The 18,996-nt window shown below is 42.7% G+C and overlaps 1 protein-coding gene across 1 annotated transcript in view; it reads left to right on the top strand.

Moving 5' to 3' along the window:
• ATP8A2 (ATPase phospholipid transporting 8A2) overlaps positions 1 to 18,996 on the top strand; it is a 555,010-nt gene that overhangs the window by 345,474 nt on the left and 190,540 nt on the right. Inside the window, exons 26-27 of the mRNA XM_033104468.1 lie at positions 2,023 to 2,206; positions 6,029 to 6,139. Of these exons, the coding sequence (XP_032960359.1) occupies positions 2,023 to 2,206; positions 6,029 to 6,139 (295 nt within the window). The remainder of the gene's footprint in view (positions 1 to 2,022; positions 2,207 to 6,028; positions 6,140 to 18,996) is intronic.

Genomic DNA, 18,996 nt, shown 5'->3' on the forward strand with positions numbered 1-18,996 from the left:
AGTTCATATGGGACACAGAAAAAGTGATGCTCAGTTTTGTAACTTTGAATCCTAGATCATCTTCTCCATATAATATTTGATCTCGGCGTCTACTGAGTTGAAAAATAACACGAGAAATCACATTTGTGTAGCAAACTAGAATAGTGAGCTGTGTCTGCCAACCAGAAATTTAATGAGAGAGAGGAATGGAAAGATCAGCCCTTGGCTCCAAGTGTCAGGTGCTCGAACATGGAGGGAATAGATACAGTTTATATCCCTGTGTGTAAAAATTGCTTATGTGTAGCTGATGGGAGGCTCAATGATAAATGATAGTAAAGCTTCCAGTAATTTCCCTTTAGGCTACATTAAGGTCAGTCTAGCGTCTGCTGCCAGGGAGATGGTGCATCTGCTCTCAGCTGTCTAGAATATCATACTTGGAACTATTTTTAAGCTCTGAAGCATGCCCGTTAAATAATGGTTGAAGGACCTGAGATGTAGCCAGCAGAGACAGATTTAGAAGGAAGGGTGTCTTTATATTTCCACCTTCCTAATATTTGAAAGAAAAGTTATATTTGTTCTAGTTTAGTGCAGAGGACACAATTAGTACTTTTAACTATGCTTACCAACCATAAAAAGGTAATAATAATAATTTTCCGTGGTTGCAACTACCCCAGGAGGCTGAAAAGTCCCATCATTGAAAATCCCTGTGAAAATGATGAAAGAGATATCAGATCACACCGCATGGCTTCTAAAGCCCTTTCAGTACTTAGATTCTGTTTTTCTAACTTGCTGATTTTCATTTCTTTGTAACTGAGCAATGGCTTTCCGCGTACCTGTGCTTTAGATTCAGCTTGCCATTTCACCAAACACATTTTCCTTCCAGAGTTGGTAAAAGAAAAAAGTTTTCTGTTGGACACAGGCATTTCTGTGGGTTGGAGGCCCTTTGAAAGCTCATAGTTCTACTGGGAAAGTTTTTGAGTGTCCGTTCTAGCTTACAAGTCTGGTCTCTGTGTGGCTGTGTCCAGTATACCTCTGGGAACTCAGAGAGGTCTTTTACTGTGTGTGTGTGTGTGTGTGTGTGTGTGTGTGTGTGTGTGTGTATGTGTACGTGCTATTGTTTTTGTGATTTGGGACTTTACCTGTAAATTTCCCAAATCAAATAGCTTACCAATTCAGAATTTAAAATAAAACTATGTTAGTCCTGAGGAATCCATCCTTCTACCCTGCTGTCCTATGCTTCACTACAGTTAATGTTGTGTGCTTTATCCACCATAGATCTATATTGGGTCTTCTTCCCAGACGACCGCAGGGCTTATGAGCAGTAACCCACCTTCTGTGATTCCTTGTGGACACAAGCCCTCTTAGGCCGAGGCTGCTCGTGTCTTCCCCTTTGGGCTGTGCTGCTCCACAGTTCAGCCTTAGTAGACCTTTGACCCCTATGAGTCCCCTTCTTAAACCTTCTGCCTTGGCTATCCTTCACACGCTGTCTCCATCTCTGGGATGGACTTGGAGAAGCCTTCCTTCTTTCCTCTTACTCTAGTCCTCTTTCTGTATTTCTCAAGCTCTGCCAAATTCCTTTCCCTCTTGTGAAAGCAGAGTTTATGGAAAATTCCCTTGCCAGCCCTAGGTTGTGTGTGGCGTACAGCAAAGCAAAACTGGGGTCTGTACTCGTTTTCTGACTTGCTGGGAAGACATTTCCTAAGGCTTCTATCACCAGCGTAAGTGATAGACCAGCCTGTATCTTTCAGGAGGGCACATATGCCCCTGGGGAGTTTGCACGTATGGCTCCCACTGAGCAAAGTGATTACAAATGGGCTGTGTTTGAAGTTAGTTCTGAGTTGTATATTTCATCTGTGCAGTTGGCAAATACTTGAGAGCCACAGCTACTGTTTTCTGAAAGCTTCTTTGCACACGAATATAAAACGTATGTATTAAATTTGGAAATTGTCCAGTAACTGCCCTTTTAATGCAGCTAAATGTAGTTTACAGCTGTTTCCTCTGGAAAGATGCGTATAGTCGTCATTGCTCTTTCTTCTCTTACAGAGTGTCTCCTCTGCAGAAGTCAGAGATAGTGGACGTGGTTAAGAAGCGGGTAAAGGCCATCACCCTCGCCATCGGGGACGGTGCCAACGACGTCGGGATGATCCAGACAGCCCACGTGGGCGTGGGAATCAGCGGGAATGAGGGCATGCAGGCGACCAACAACTCGGATTACGCCATCGCACAGGTCAGATGCGTGGTTGACCAGCTGTCTCATCCTGTTGACAGAGCTGTAGCTGGACATGAAGGTCTGATTGGTGTTTGAGTCCAGCCCTGAGAACTCCGCCCCCCCCCCCTTTGAGGTCGCCATAGGTGAACCACCAGTGTACTTGATTTTCTCCGTAGTCCTGAGCTTGTGCAGTTTGGAGGCCCTGTCCTGACCATTGGGTTTCTCTTGGCCAGCCGTGTGATCGGCCAAGCTTTCTGTCATCCAGGCAGGTATCATTGCTGACAAATAGGTCCCTGGTCCTGCTAGTAATGGTCTCTTACCTTCAACTCCTTCATGTGTTGCACGTGCTTTTCCTTATGCCACTGCGTGCCAAAGAGCGGCCGTGCTCATAACATCCACTCTCTACAATTCCCATCGTGGGGTCTCCCCTCTTTTTCAGAAGTGCTAGAATGTTTTCTCATCAGGCATTTAAGGTTGGGGAAAAGTTGCCGTGAGCGCAACTGGGTTTGGGCCATAACTGCCCTGTGGGCAGAGGCAAACAGCCTCCAGCACTTAGACCAAGCTCAGCCCATTCCTCTCTGGAGGGAACAGCACATGTACAGGTGGCCCGAGGATGAAAGAAATGTCTGCTCCTTCATGACAGCCCAAAAATGAAAAGTCAGCCAACCTCCTGACCCCTAGGGTACGTCTCTAGACCATTTGGCCTGCGTGATCACACAGAAAATCTAGACATGACAGTGAACACAGAACGTTTCCTCCTATCTCCTGATTGCAGTAGGCTATGATTCAATGCTACCTGTTTGCTGGTTAGCTGGAGTTGCTGTGTTTCCCCTGTGCTTAATCTCTTGAAAAATGTGTTAACCTTAATCACATGAACGCAAGTAATAACGGCTTTTTCTCTCATCAAGCTGAAACCAGAGGCTGCATATAAAAGGAGAATGAGCTTCCAGCCACCCCAGGGCTCTAGGCTGGTCCTCTGCAGCTCTGGGGCTCCACCTCCCCGAAGGAGGGCTCTGCATTAGATCACCTCTCAGATTCCTCCCAGCTCGTGGTTCTGCAAACCCAGAGAGGAATTACAAAATCCTCATGGCTCTGAAAAGTACATGAAATCAATCTTGCGCCTTTGTTGATTTCAAATAAATCCTCAAGATAATTCCTCCAAGTAGGTAGAAGGAATTCTGATTTTACAGGTGGGAAACGGGGGTGCCTTCACATTAGGGACTTGCCTCAAGTCCGAGCATCCAGGGTCAGAGAACACCAGACCTGCGTGTGACCTTGGGGACCAGCCCCACACACCTGCCCGTTTACTTTCCTGAGTCAACTACTCCAAGGCCCGGGGGACTCACGCTTCCTGTAGTCTGTCAGCAACTGTAGATGTTATACACTCCAGCATTATGAAATACTTGAGTTATAGCATCATATGGCTGGAAGGGATCTGTAGAGGTTTCCTAGGAGTTCCAGGCAAATATTTGTCTGTCTTTTTCTTTAAAATGTCTGGGGAAGGGTGATTCTATGACCTGCTCTGTTGAAACTGCATACTAATAGGACGTGGGACTTGGAGCAATTGCTCTCTTCATATTAAAAGCATCAAAGAAAGGTAGAGAAGGGAGCAGGGTTTTATAACCCTGTTTAGGGGTTTTCATGCCCCTCCAGCATAATAGTCACCTCCGCCAAAGGAACTGACGGGTGCCCCCCTCCACCCCATGTCTGTGGGTCTTCATTTCTCCTGTCCACAGCCCTTTCATAACTAGGTAGAGGTCCCATTATTTTAGGGCAGGGTTCTTCCTCGCCTCACAGCCTCTCTGCCCAACAGGGTGCCTCTTCTATAATTACTAAGTGAGAAATGCCACAATTTGATGAATTCCAGCCTGTCTTTATCTGTTCGTTTCCATGTGGATGAATACATTTTTGACTGGGTTTTTGAGAAAGTGCCCTGTAGAGTTATATACAGAAAAAGAACATTTGAAGACTTGTCCTTGGAAAAAGGACGAAGTAGGCAACACTCTGGTTCTCTTTCCTTCCTGCCTGCCTGTGCTGTTCCCCAGGGGGGCGGTTCCCGGGACTGACAGCCGCGTCCTGATTTGCTGCCTTGCCTGTGGCAGTCTGCACGGGTACCTGGAGCCTTCAGCTGCCTCTTCTCCTCAGGAGAGTCATTCCTGCCCCCGACCTTCTTTATGTTTTCTGAATGACCTCTTGAAAACAGCATTTTGATTTAGGGTATTTTTTTTTTTTTTCTGAAAACAAATCATTGTAGCGCTAAAGCTGAGACCTTCGGGATGATTCCAGCAGATGTTCTCTGTGCCCATTGAAGTTTACCATCAGGGGGTCCAGGTCAAATACAAACTTCCTTTTTATTTGTTTGGCTAGTTATTTTATGATTCCCTCTTCCCCTTTGGAATTCTTAATAACCCTTTATGGGCAGTTTTATTTTGCCATGTGCACCTACTCCTGCCATTTTGAAGTCGTCATTTAGCTTTTGGAGTATGGAGGTGCGGGCCCTGCCTCACCTACTCTTCTGGAAGAGCTCCTCGAAAGGTGCTGTCATACCAGATTGAGTCCCCTTCTTTAGTATTAATGTAATTATGTGGCTCCCTCTTGAAAATAATATTTTTTAAAAAAATGTTGTATTTTCCATCAGAGTCTTTCCTACAGTTAGTTGAATTTAATTTCAAAAGTTATCTGAAATTAATAGGAAGTGTACAATAGCAGAAGAATTTCTAGTATTTGTGGACGTTCTCAGTAAAGCCTGATTATCTCTCTTGGGACAGCCCTGGGGTTTGAGCTTGTACACTGCCCTGTGACTTAGAACAGGGAATTAAGGTTTTCATCCAGGGCAACCATGGGGGAAATTCAAAGTGGTGTGAGGCTCACTGAGCGTACAGAAACCGTGACTTGAAGCAGGCGTGTTGCTAAGAGTGCAGTCAGGCCAGAGCACAGCACAATCCACAGCACCGAAAACACTCATTTCCCTCCCTCCAGCTCAGTGCTCACACTCCTGGGGACCTTCGTGACATAGGACACAGGAGGCTAAGCCAGGCTAGGGGGACACTGAGGCGACATGCTTCAGGTGGTGCCCCAACACCCCCTGCCCTAAAGAGGATTCAAATATTTACTGGAATATTCGGATATTGCCGAGTATTTCAAAGTGTAAGAGCCATTACATCCCTCTCACCTTAGTCTGTTAGCTGCTAGTTGGTGTTTTGTTTTTCCTGACTGCGTAGCACTGTAGCAAGAGGTGCCCTGTGCTATGGAGGCAAAAAAGGAGAATAAAATGGGTACAGAAATAGAAGGTAGAGGGTGCATGCGTCTGTGTGTGTGTCTGTGTGTGTCCATTCTCATATGTGTATGTCTATATGTCTGTAATTGTTTTCAACCCACAGGCTATCAGTGGAAATAGGGCAGGGATAGATGTATGCCCCTTTTTCAAAAGGGTACTGGTGCTTGAGTGTTCCTGTCTCTCGCTCCCATTGTCGCCATAAAATCTGCGATTGAATAGAGGTATCTGATTGAAACTGTACTTTTCTTCCAGTTCAGGTGGTCACCTTCTTTTAATAATTAAGACCCTCAAAAAGCATCTGCATGAATTGAATTTCATGAGCATAGCAATTAGAAGTCCAGCCACATGTTTGGGGGAAATAATTATGTAGCTCAGAGAGATGTGAGCTGTTCTCACTGGGGCCTGTAAGTTCCATCTTCAGTTTTCTAAAGTGAATGGATTTCTGAGGTTATCCGCAAAATCTGATTTTCTCTATTACCTTCCCTGTCCCTCCCTCCGAAGGATGTTTTGTGACTTTGACTCCTAAACGAAGCGCTCCTCTGAACTGTGTTTTCCTTTTTCAGTTTTCCTACTTAGAGAAGCTTCTGCTGGTTCACGGTGCCTGGAGCTACAACCGGGTGACCAAGTGCATATTGTACTGCTTCTACAAGAATGTGGTTCTCTACATTATCGAGGTAAGTCAGGGACTTCTCCCTCGAAGAGGGAGGCCTTTCTCAGAGGGCATCTTTGGTATTTCAAGTCATTGCCAAGAAGGATTTTTGTTAATGTCAAATTAAAGAAAAGGTGCTGCTGTGACCTATGGAGACCTGTGACAGGGATATCTTCCAGATCTAGGCCCTCATGTTGAGTAACCATAGCCAGGAGTCCGCAGCCTTCTCTCCGCTACTATGCCGTCCCCCCGTCCCTGATGGGTGGACGAAGGACTTCTCTGTTCCAGTGTTCCTCGTGGCCTGAGTAGATGTTGCTGTCACTCACACCCTCCTCCCAGGGTGGTCAGAGCCTGGGCAGCAGTGTTCACACCTTTCTGGGTGAGCACTGAGACGTTGCTAGGCAACCCAGTCATTTTTTTTTTTTTCTTTACTAGAATAAAAGGGCCTGATTTCTTGCTGGATTGCTCATGGAATCTGCAAGTTTCCTGAGCACTGATGCATTGCTTCTGGGATATCTGGAAGCTGCTACTTAAATACCTAGGGAAGGTGTGGAGGTGAGTAGAGAGTAAACCAATAAGGTAATTGAGAAGATCTCAAGGAACTCAATGAATTGTCAGACTGTTTTTCAAGATGCTGGTTCAGTTGTAACTGAAATAAATGTGCTTGCTAGAGGGGAGCACTAGTGGGGAGAGGGGTGGGTCCAGGAAAATGTGGGAAAGGCACTTTTTGCTTGCGCTCAGTGGTAATACCAGCCACCTCCTTTAAGAATAGTTCTGCTACAAACGTGTGGCTTTTGAGGCCATGATGACTGATAGTTTTCTAGCTCTGTTTAGAAATGTGGAAGCAGCCAGTCCCTCTGTGGAGAAATAGAAAAGCAATGTTAATTGTGTATGGCGTTGATTTCTCATTCTCTTATGGGTTATTTTGTGTCTGATTTCTCAACTCTTGACAGAAATAATAACCAAGGCATAGATCAACTTTTTCTGATGTGGTCCCTTAATATACTCAGCTCAGATCATTTAACAAGTGGTTTGCTAAAGTAACTGTGACTCACCATGTTTTTACCAAATTGTCTCCTCTTTCCTGTTGGATATTCAGGTCAAACATATACGTTCACATCACTGACTCTAACTAAACCCGTAAAGAGTAATTTTCCTGAGTTGTGCCGGTTGTTTGCTGCACAAGGTTGCCCAGCCAAAGGGTTGTGAATGGGGCCGATAGGAAAACCTGGAAAAAGAGATGCATTTTCCTACTTTCCCCATGGCCAGCCTACTTGCCTTGTCTGCTCATCTTGTGCTGTAATAGTCAACCCAGTCCACTCGAAGTAAGACCTTTCAGATGTTGTATGTCATGGATTTTGTAGTTTCTGTCTGCTTCCTGTCCACATTTTTACAATTCCCTTTTGACCCTTATAGGTGTCTGTCCCCTCTTTCTGTGGCATTTTTTGCATCTGTGATAGGAGTCACTCCTAAATGTCACTTGGAGTCAAAGATAATTAGTGCTGTGGACCAAAGTAAAGGAGTATTGGAATTCCCATTCCCACGTGTCATCCCAAGTTCCACATGCGTTATAAGCTCCTGTAGCTGTTGGCTTCACAAGGTTTCTTAATAATCTGGTTTTCCTCACCATCAGCAAATTACAGATAGTCTAGACTTCTTATCAAGACATTCTGCATGAAGCTCCCAACCCACTAACTTTCCAGAGCATCCTCTGGGGCCTTTTTCAGTCATTTACACCTACTATCTTGCCTTTAAAAAAAAAAAAAACTTCAAGTGGGATGAAGATGAGAAGAGTACAATTTTAGTCTGTCTGGAAATTCTATTTGGAATGAGGCCCTGAAAATGCCATGTGAATGCCTTAAATTAATGTTTCAGTTGGAGCTGGGTAACAGTTGCTAACTGGTCTTGTGTTAACAGCCTTTTAAAACATTCTTTACAAAATTCAAAATAAATAAATAAAACATCTCCACCACTCTGTGCCGTTTGCTAGTTGGTATTTCTAGGAGCTATTAATTTGAAAGCCGAGAAAACAAAGTCCTTGACTGAGGCCAGACAGTTAGAGTGTTGAGTTGGACAGTGTCTGCTGTTGCCACTGGACTCTGTGGTCCCAACATGTACCCCACATACAATTTTAAAAACAGGAAAGTCCTCCTGGCCTGCTGTTTTAGTGTGTTTTGAACTAAAAGATCGAAGATTGTTGTAATTTCATTTGCTTATTTGCAAGGAAGAGTTTTGCATTCTAAAGGTTTTGAAATTAATTACTTAAGTGAGAATAATTTAAATATATTACATATTTCTCTTAAATGGTCTCTTGTAACTCCAGGAGAAACCCTTGGCAATAGCCGGTATGTTCTCATCTCGAGTGTCCTCTGATATACGTAACTATTATTAGTCATTTAACAAAACAGTCTAAAAGCAATTTGGCAAATTAAAAAGATACGTACATCAGCATGTATGTGTGCACGTGCGCGCACGCGCGCACACACACACACACACACACACACACATGGTTTTAGCCGTTATTGTCAAGATCATTATATGATTTGAATTACCAATACAGGTTGTGTAAAGTATGAGTTCATGATGTAATACAATCTACTCAGTCTACTAACCTATAAACATTTTTCTGTAGGAGGAGTGCGTGGCTTTATTCTGATTGCAATGTGGAATACAAACAGAAGGTTCTCTTCACTTGCATCCCGAACCCCCTTATGTATATTCTTTTCTGTATTGACAGAGATGTTTACATATACAGACAAATCAACATTTTTACAAAAAAATTGATCATACTTTGTAATACATTTTGCAATTCGTGTTTTACTTGACAGGGTACTTTGATCTCAGTCTGGGTTATTACATACAGGTCCATTGCATGCTATGTCATAGTATAGTTTCCTACACTCTATTTAACCATTCCTTCATTGATAAATATTCACATCATCTCCAGTTTCACCCACGAAATCTTTTGTAGAAAGTCTGCTTTCCCCCTAAGCTGGCCATAAATATTCCACCAAAATGATACAGGTCTAATTAGACCATTTACACAGCCCCATGAACATAACACGTTTATGTGTTGCTATCTGTACCACGGATCCTTTGTTGCTGACAGATCTTACATAATGATTGCTTGGTGTGCTACATCAAGTTTATTCTGGCAAAAGTAACCATGGATTTGAGTGATTATAAAATAGAAACAAAATGATGGAATCAGTAATTTCATGGTGGCCCCAATCGTAGGTAAAAGTAAAAATACATACGGCCTTTGCTCTCCGTCCCCTTTGTTACTGCCTTAATTTAGTACTGTGGCGAAAACTGCTAACCTCACCCCCTCAATCACCTATAGTGTAGTCGGAATGAGCTTTCTGGAACAGTGTCTGGGACATAGGTGCTCAAAAATGTGGCAGAGTGAATGAATGAATGTCTCTACTGTCTTCAACCTATGCAAGGGTTCCAATGTCTCCCGATGAAATCCCCTCTCTCTCTCTGTGCCCCTACTTCTCCTGGTCTGGATCCCCATGGTCACCAGCCCCGTCTCCCACCGTGACATCCCTCTGTATTTTGCTTTGAATCAGTGCTGTTGAAATATAATTAATACACAGTAACATACACCTTTTTAGGTGTACAGTTCTGGGAATTAAAACTGGGTTTTTATCATGAGAAACTAACTGGCAATTTTCTGTCTGCCTCCTGTAAACTATGACAATAATGTGACAAAGCGTTCTGGGGATGGACAGTGATGATGGCTGCACAACAAAGTGTGTATACTTAATACCACTGAACTGTACACTTAAAAATGATTACGATGGTAAACTTGATGTTATGTGGATTTTACCACAATAAAAAAAATGCTAAACCATTTTAATAGAGTGTCACAAGCTCTTTGCCATTCTGGTCACCTTGAGGGAAACAAAACTGTGTAGACAGATCATAGGTTTTGGAGTGTTCATTGAAGGTTTGAAGAACCAACTTTGTCATTTTGTTTTGTATTAAAACCAATTAAATGCTAAGTTTTGTGGCTGTGAGCAGATGGACCATATTTCTCAGAAGGTAAAATCCTGTTGTGAGCTAGACTGCACAGAACTTCATAGCCTTGCCGGGCAGATGGGATTCCCATCAGCCAGCATTCCTGGTGTGTCTGTGTTGAGCGGGGGCAGGAAAAGGTATAAAATTAGCAAAGGCAAGGGTATAGGGCTGTATGGGATAGATGAGTAGCCACTGAAGGGAATATAAATAACCAGACATGGGTTTCGTCACTATTGGAAGCTACGAAAAGGAAGGGATTCCTTTTTCATTCAGGAATAGACAAGTGACATAGTAAAAGTGATTTCAGAGAATTCATCAATATGTAGGGCAGATGGTAAACAGAGACCTTTCATGTAATTTTGGAGTTTTAACTGGAGGCTTAAATCAGACCATTATGCAACTATTTCCCAATTTAATTTATAAGCAGAAAAGAGACACTGATTTTGAAAACTCTTTGATTTTGACAAATGGGAGGAATTTACCTTAAACACAAAAATTGGGGCTCGGGAGGTTAGGGAAGGACCTATAGCTTTTTGAAGTCCTGATGTGACCACTTGGTAGTAATTCCTAAGAGAGGGTCAATTAAATTCTTTAAAGTCCCTATACTAGTTAACAAACTAGCAGTTGGTTACTCAGAATTTTCCGAATATAGCACGTTTTCAAAGCACAGCAGCATCAGCATGTTAAGCATTTACTAGGTGTGCATTTGTCCATGGACATTCTGAACCCCCAGGAAAAGATTATTCTGAATGGATACAATTTTTAGTGGTAATAAAATGCAAATAGAAAAATAACAGGAAAATTGCTTGCATTTAACCTAGATTTCAAAAAATTATGGTATGGATGTCTTGTAAAGTTTGGTATAACATAAAGAAGATACACCAAATTGTCTTTGAAATAGAAAAGAAACTTTGAAATTGTGATGGTGATTAGTTGGTGGCTCCTAATACTGAGAATAACCATAACATATAAATATAAATGTGAAAAAATGGGAATTTTATACCACTTAGAGTGTCTACTTATTTTGGCAACACATATAAGGAATTTTAATGTTTTCTTGGGGTTCATTAAACCAGTTTGGATACAGGCCAGAAAATAGGATGCATGTTTAGCATGGATGGAGGTCTGGAAATATTATCATTGAATGGGGAATAAAGATTTAAACCATAGGAATTTTGAAGCCAAATGAAACCTAACCAACAAAATTTAGTTGAAAGCAAGTTAAGACTTGTCAATATCTGAGAAGCCTACAACAATCAAACGAACAAAAAGCCTGAACTCTAAAATACTACAGGACATGAGAAAAGCCTTACCAGCATTTTGTTTTGTGTGTCTTCAAACTAAAACAGTAAAATGAATTATGGTTCGTGTATAAACTGTCATTTTTAGAGGAGTACTTTGAATTTACTTGTTTTTGAAAACATATACATATTCTCTTAAGCTGTTTTACATTTCTTTTTCTGTTGGACCTCTGAGAGGTTTGGTTTTTCTCTTCATTTTCCTGGCCATCGTTGTTTGAAAATAATTATATCTAAATTGCTTGTAGGCAGCCCTTCTTTCATTTACTGTCTGATTGACTTCTTGTTTAGGGAGCTTAATTAAATCTGTTAATGTGGATTTGGTCAGCATATTCCAAACCGGTGTCTATTTCCTGATAATAACCCCAACTGCTTTGTAAATGGTGAAAGAAGGTACTGACTTGGGCAGATTGTGCTTTAAATGTTAAAATCAACAGAGAGTAGATGTTTTAAACCATGAACAACATTTTTTTTCAGTAACTTTTCCCTTTTAGCTATAATGCATGATTTAAATACGCCTCGAAAAAATGTATTTCAGACTTGACACACAATATGGTAAAAGACAAAAATCCTGATAGCTAGGTTTTCCTCCTGTGGCCTGTGCATCTGCCTCGTCAGAGGTTACTTTATGTTTCCTAATACAGAGTCATTATTTGAGGGGCCAGACTTGCAGTCATGAGCTCACTGCTACGTAGCATGGTAATAGGTAAAGGTGACTTGAAAACCACCGTCAACATATGGACCTTTCTCTGAAGGCTGCGGCTTCATCAAATCTGAAACCATCCGTTTCTTATAAAAAGCTTTAATCAGGTGTTGACACCTGGCCTGTGGCAGCAGAATGCTAAGACCAGCTCTGCAAAGTTCCCCATTTAATGGTGGGTAGCGCTGCTGTGTGACATGGGAAGGGTTCTGATGGTTGTATGCGCAGGTCTGATGCCCCACCCTTTCCAACAACGTCCCAGCTTGTACATCCCAACCGCTCACGGTTACCTGGGTGCTTCCTGTTTTGTGCTGGGAGCTGTTGAACAGTAATTACAATGTGAATATGTTGGAAGAAGAACTGTTTCTCCCATTGGGCAATTTAAAAATGGAAGTTAACTAGAAACATTCTGAATAGTGTGGTCGTTGCCTCTTGCATCCTCGTTCTCCAAGGCAAGCTCTCTCGGGTTGTGGGATGGACATGAACAGGACAGAGCCCTGGCTGTTGGAATCCAGTGGGGGGTGCAGACACGAACTCCGCAGTGACAATGTGGCGCCTCGGGTGCTGGCCTCCAGGAAGTCAGCCTGCAAGGAGAGCTCTCAGGAATGGTGCTTCACAGCGGGGTGGCCTCAGGTTTCCAGGATGAAATGAGTTAAGACCTGAAGGATGAGGAGGAACTGATTGGGTGCAGGGGTTGGAGGAGAAGTTACGTCAGGATGCCAAAGAGAGGGCCGCACCTGACTTCCCCATCCACCCTCTCTGTTTATTCCAGCTCAGTGATAAATGTCACAAGTCAGTCCAGCCGTTAGTAAACAACAAGGAAGAGTTCACTTTGCTGGGGTGTTGTGTCTCCGAAGGAAGGTGGCTGTAGAACTAGTTAGACATGGGCTCGGTCCTAGTTGGTTGCTGCAGCTTATAGAGCTGGAAGTTTAGTAGCAAAAGGGGGAGGGGGCAGGGGTAGTTAGAAAGCCAGAGAAATATTAGCGGTCTGGAAGGATTCCCCTGCAAGATACAGCATCACTTTGAACTTTATAAAAATAGACTCTTGCTGCCGTTTCCATGTGACAGATATATGCTTTTTTAAATGATGTTTTTGCAGCTGCTTTTACCTAAAAGGATCATGTAAAGACCCCACCATCTAAAAACAACTATATTTAGGTAGTGATGTTCTAAAAATTGAGTCTCTGCCGCCATAAAATGTTTATACCTTCTTGGAATTAAAAAAAAAAAAAAAAAACAAAAAAACACAAGTCCATAACAAAATCATTGCAAAAGGACTCACAGGGAGATGGACTCACAGGGAGATGGACTCACAGGGAGATGGACTTTGAGAGGTCTGCAGTGTGCTGGGACTGGGCTTTGTTCTAAGGTGCCCATTTCCCCTGCCTACCTGGTCCAGAGGAATCAACTGCCAGCCAGGGGGCCCAGCTCATCACCTCTCATTAGTGCTTACCTATCCCAGCTTCCTTCCCTTCCGGAAGGTCCAACTGCAAACGGAGACAGCACCTGCGTGGCTTAGTGCTGGTGCTTGTCAAGGTGAATGTCATTTCTGTTCACCAGATTGGTTCTGACTCCCCTAAGGGCAGGGACTGTCTCTCTCTGACTTTGTCCTCCCTCCAACAGGACTAAGTACACGGTGCTGAGAAACAGATAATTCATTGAACACATTTCAGTAGAGGCTGACATGTAAGAATCTATGGGGCTTTTCGGTATTTTAAGAATATAAGACAAGATTACTTAAGTAGCATATTATTTGTCTTTCTTTTTAGGAAATGCCTTTCTGATGTAACTTAAATCTTTCCCGGTGCAATTTTCATACAGAGAGGGATACCCTCCAAGTATTAAACAAATTGTAAAATGAGTTAGTCTTCTAATACTTGGGGAGAATAAAGGATAATTTTGATCGCATCCTTTAAATACATTCCTACATTAAACTACCTTTTATTTTGGCTGAAACTCTCAAACGTATTTTCAGTTTTGTGAAGTTGACTTTACCAATTAGATTTCTTTTTTCTTCCTGCTGGTTTTTCTTGCCATTTTACCCTGTTTGTATTGCTCTTCTGTATTTCTTCCTGTTCTTTTTTTCCTGCCAGTAGAGACCAAGTTTCCTAAAACTTTTGAAATCAGATTTCCTTCAATTTTTCAAATTAATTTTGTGAGAGTGTGCAAGCTCAAATCCACTGATCATGCCTGTCTATCCATTTTCATCTCTGTACACCCAAATAGCACCCTCCTGCACAAGTAGATTTCAGTGACATTTGATTAAAGCTGGTAGAAAGTTCCAGATCAGGAATGGAGAGACTTCAGTTATAGGCTATAGAAAAGGGAAAGTGACAAAAGAAAAAAAATACCTTCTTGTAGCAGGTGAAGGAGAAGATAACAGGAAGAGACAAAGGGAATTCATATGTCCCTCCAGTGATGGAGAATGGTTGCTTTTTTTTTTTTTTTTTTTTTTACAGAGGTCTTTTATTTTTTTACACTTATGCCATGAATTCATAGGGAATGGGTTCCAGCAGCTCAGGCTCCTTTCCATTGGTTCTCACAAAGTGTGCTTGTCTGGGTGGGGCAGGCTGGCGTTTCAGTTGAACCCAGGTACCTTTCTCTTGGGCTTCCTTCTTTTTCTGATCATTTTCCTTCACTCGTTTCGGGAAGCTATCTCAGCTGTTAAGAGTGCTTAATACACTCAATATGAACATCAGTTCTCTTGGCAAGAATCTTGCCCTTACCTTGTTTGTTTACAACAATGCCAAGCGCATGCTGAGTGACATTGTAGACCCTTCCGTTTTGCCATGGTAACATTTGTGGGGCATTCCTTTTTGAACCGTACCCATTCCCTTGATGTCTACAATATCACCTTTCTTGTAGATTCGCATGTATGTGGCCAAGGGGACAACTCCATGTTTTCTAAAAGGCCTAGAGAACATATAGCGGGTGCCTCTCCTCTTTCCCTTTGTGTTGGTCATTTTGACGAATTACTGGAAGATGGCGGTCCTGGCTGAAAAGCTGGTCACCTTTTTTTTAACCATCCTATATTTGCTTGGAGAAGACGAGGAGCAGGGTGCCGTCTGTTCTGCTCCTTTTCTCTAAACTGACTTAGGAAAGAGACATCGATTTTGGCCCCATAGTTTTGAAATACCTTTCTGTAGGCAGGTAAAATGCAATTATTTATAAGGCAGTTTACCTTTCTTTTTTTTGGACTTAGGAGTGTTTGGGTTTTGACCATTAGTTAAAATAGCTTCTCTGTTAATAAGTATCACATCAGGAAGCTTATTCCTCCTCTAGTAAATGTCTGTACTTTTAAGTGTAAATAATCTCCGTTGCATTCTGACAATTCATTTGAGCCACTGTGTTGATTTTCCAGCAGATGTCCTGGGAGCTCAGTGCCCTTCACTTGTTAGTCCCAGTGTCCTGGCAGATAGATCAAGTGGACCATTGAAAGAAGGCTCAAGACTTAGGAGTGTCGTGTATATGCTTTCTTGCCTGGTCTTTCACACCAGGGCAGGCACAGTAGATTAGTGCCAGTAAATACTGCCTGGACCTCCAGAGCATGCCAATAAAACAATACTGAGTAAGATATCCGGGATGCTAGGAAGCTGTTTATTATTGCTCCTTTAACTAAGTCGCATGTTGTGTTGAAAATCATGTCGTCAGTCACCATCCACTTACAAGTCGCTTTTTTATAACATTAGCTATTAACTGGAAGCTTTTACCTCCTTGTTAGCTTCACCTTACTAGTTTTCTTTATTCTTTGAAGGTGTTTATTAGTGTGGCAATGCCGCTTTCTTTCTTTTATAAGGTATAATTTGCATGCAGTAAAATTTCCCCTTTTTACTGTACAGTTCTATGAGTCTTAACACATGTGTACAGTAGTGTCATTGTCACTCCTGTCAAATATAGGACAATACCATCCCTGCCCGAATCCCCACAGGCCCCTGTGCAGTCAGCCCCTTCCCCCACACCCAGTTGCTAGCGATGGCGGTCTGTTTTCTGACCCAATCGGTTTGTTTTCCTTCGACTGTCATGAGTGCCGTGAGTAGCATGGTACCAGTCATGGTCTTCCGATTCTGACTTCTTTCGCGTGAGGTTCATCTGTGCTATTGTATAGGTAGTTCCTTCCTTTTTATTGCTGGGTAGTGTTCCATTGTAAGAATAGGGTTTCCCATGGTTGGGGAGGTCTGGATGCCCAGTCCCAGGGGATTGTGAACCAAGGACCAGGAAGTCACTGGACTCCAGGCAATATCATAGTGTAAGGAGTAAAATTTGACTAGAATAACACGACCATAATAAAACAAGGTGACAGTGGTGGAGGGGTGAGTGGGCCGGGTGAACACCTCCTGCTGACCCCTCCCGGGGAGGAGAAAGGCCAAGAGCCCACAGACTTGTCTTCCTAGGACCCCTCTTCCATCTGCTGTCTCACTGGTGACTACCATTATCAGGGAGCAGCATGGCAAGGGCAGGGTGAGGTTCTGCAGTCAGACCACCTGGGGGCTTTGCTCCCAGCTCAGGCCACACAAATTTGGACACGTCTCCTGTCCTCTGTAAAATAAGGATAAAAAAGTACATACATGGAAAAGTTTGTGAGGACTAAGTGAAACCATATAGGAAAGCCCTTAGAATAGTGCCAACCATACAGTGAGCGTTATTTTAAGTTGTTTAGTATTTGTCGAAGCTTACGGCTATAATATTGTTATGGGCTTGAGGTGCTTGTAGTCCCTGGAATCTGCCCACAACAGCAGGGCAGTCGACCAGTGCGCCTTTTGCTGGAAACCTTCCGGGGGGGGGGGGGGGGTGGTCAGTCTTCCTTTACTGCATCTTTAGATAGCTCTACCTCAGACGTAGCTCTTATTGTATACTGCAGCTACATGCAATCACCACAGAGCAAAATAACCATGGCTCATCGGTGAGAGGAACTTGTGAGAGGAACATGGCTCAAACGGTGACGTTTGCTTGCTCCTGATCTGTGCATTGCTAATAACTGACGTGCTAATAAATAATTGTATTCCAGTAAGGTGGTCCCCTGCTCATAAGTGAGAAATAATTCTTCTAACATCATCTGTGGCCTGATCTTCTCCCCTGACCCAGAGTGGCATTTACATTTTTTGTCAATTATCCTCAAGCCTTTGGTGCTCACACATTTTGCCTGGGTTACATCAAGAGTATTGATTTTTGAATAATTTTTTTATTAGTTTCAGGTGTACAAAACAACATCATAATTAGACATTTACACCCCTCACAAAGTGATTACCCCTCCAAGTCTACTACCCCTCTGACACCATATAGCGCTATTACAATAGAATTGACCACATTCCCCATGCTGTACTTTATAGTCCCGTGACTATATGCCGGTGGAGGGGTGGGGAGGGTGCCAAAAAAATGTACACAAGTGGACACTTTGGTCAGCATTGCTCAAGCAGTAGTTCGCCATAATCAGAAGTGTCTGGACGGTGATGGTAACCACTTTGAGCACCTCTTGTAATTGCAGAAGTCAAACGTGACTTGTATTCATCTTCTGTTATTGGTATATATTGAGTATTACAATTTTAATATAGTTTTCCTCTTTTAAAATGTGTACACTTTTTTTGGCACCCTCTGTATATAAATTATAGTTGACATTCAATATTTATTTTATATTAGTTTCAGGTGTACAGTGCAGTGGTGAGGCATTTATATAATCTATGAAGTGATTCTCTCGAGAAGTCCAGTACCCATCTGGCACCCTACTACATCAAGACTATTTAAATGAAACATTAAAACTTGTACTGTGTCCCTTAAAACTCCAGCCCCTAAATAGTCCACTCTGCTGGAATTTGCTGGAAGGAATCCAAATGAAAGTGGTTCTTCTCCAAGAAAATGAGTTTCACTGGTTTCTCTCAAAGCCAACCATCTCGTGTTGGCTGAAACGGGTTTCCCAGGCTGCACTGGATCATCAAGGTGTCTGCCTGCTTTAGAGGCCAAAAGGAGCAGTGCTTCTCAGGACCCACGGAAAACACAGCAACCCCTCTCCCTGTGAATGCACCGGGTAGGAACTGTGCTATCAACAAAGATAATGTCACTCTTGCATGTGGGTAAAGTGCTATGTTGATCTTGGGTATTTTCCACCTGGGCCAACTATAGCCTTAAGGTATCCAGAAGTTCGGTCCGTTATGTGTGCCTTCGGGGCGCTTTGAAATGTACCTGCTTTGGAACACTCTGCCCTGAGAGCAAACTACAGTGAGATATATCCTGGCCACTAGTGTGTGTCAGTATGAAAATGGAAACTACGTTTTCCTGGACTCACATTGCTGTTCTTGTTGCTGAGTATATTTTAAATTTATGAAAGCTGGGTGCATTTTGTGTATGTTGACTCTTTGTGGCGGGGAGGTGGGATGGGACTTGGCAGAGAAACTTAACTCCAAAAGGTACGGCTGTGAGACATTCCTTTGCTATTTGATAGGTCATGGCAAAGGCCACTGGTATGTCTCTTGTTCCTGATCTGTTCCTCGTATCATCAGCTGATGCAAAGTATGCCTTTGAATTAGTGATTCTTGCTGGAAAAGTGAAAAGTTCACATTAAGTATTTCCAAAATCTTGTTGCTTTAACCTTGAATGTATTGAAAAGGTTGATGGAATACTCGCTCTAGGGAAGTGAGAGAGAAGCTATGGATTTTTCCTCCCGCCTGAATGACACGAAGCAGATGACCATTATCTTATACTGGTCTCCTGGGCCCATCTTCCCAGTGGTACTTCCCGGAATAAGCACTGCCATACACTTACAAGAACCACCTATAAACACATGCAATTGGGGGTTGCTTTTTTTCCCTCTTTCTGTTTGTTTAGTTCAATAGAGATCTGTCTGTGAGGGGGATTCCTGGGTGTGCTTCC

The sequence above is a fragment of the Rhinolophus ferrumequinum genome, chromosome 4, assembly GCF_004115265.2.
Source record: "Rhinolophus ferrumequinum isolate MPI-CBG mRhiFer1 chromosome 4, mRhiFer1_v1.p, whole genome shotgun sequence".
Classification (NCBI taxonomy): Eukaryota; Metazoa; Chordata; class Mammalia; order Chiroptera; family Rhinolophidae; genus Rhinolophus; species Rhinolophus ferrumequinum.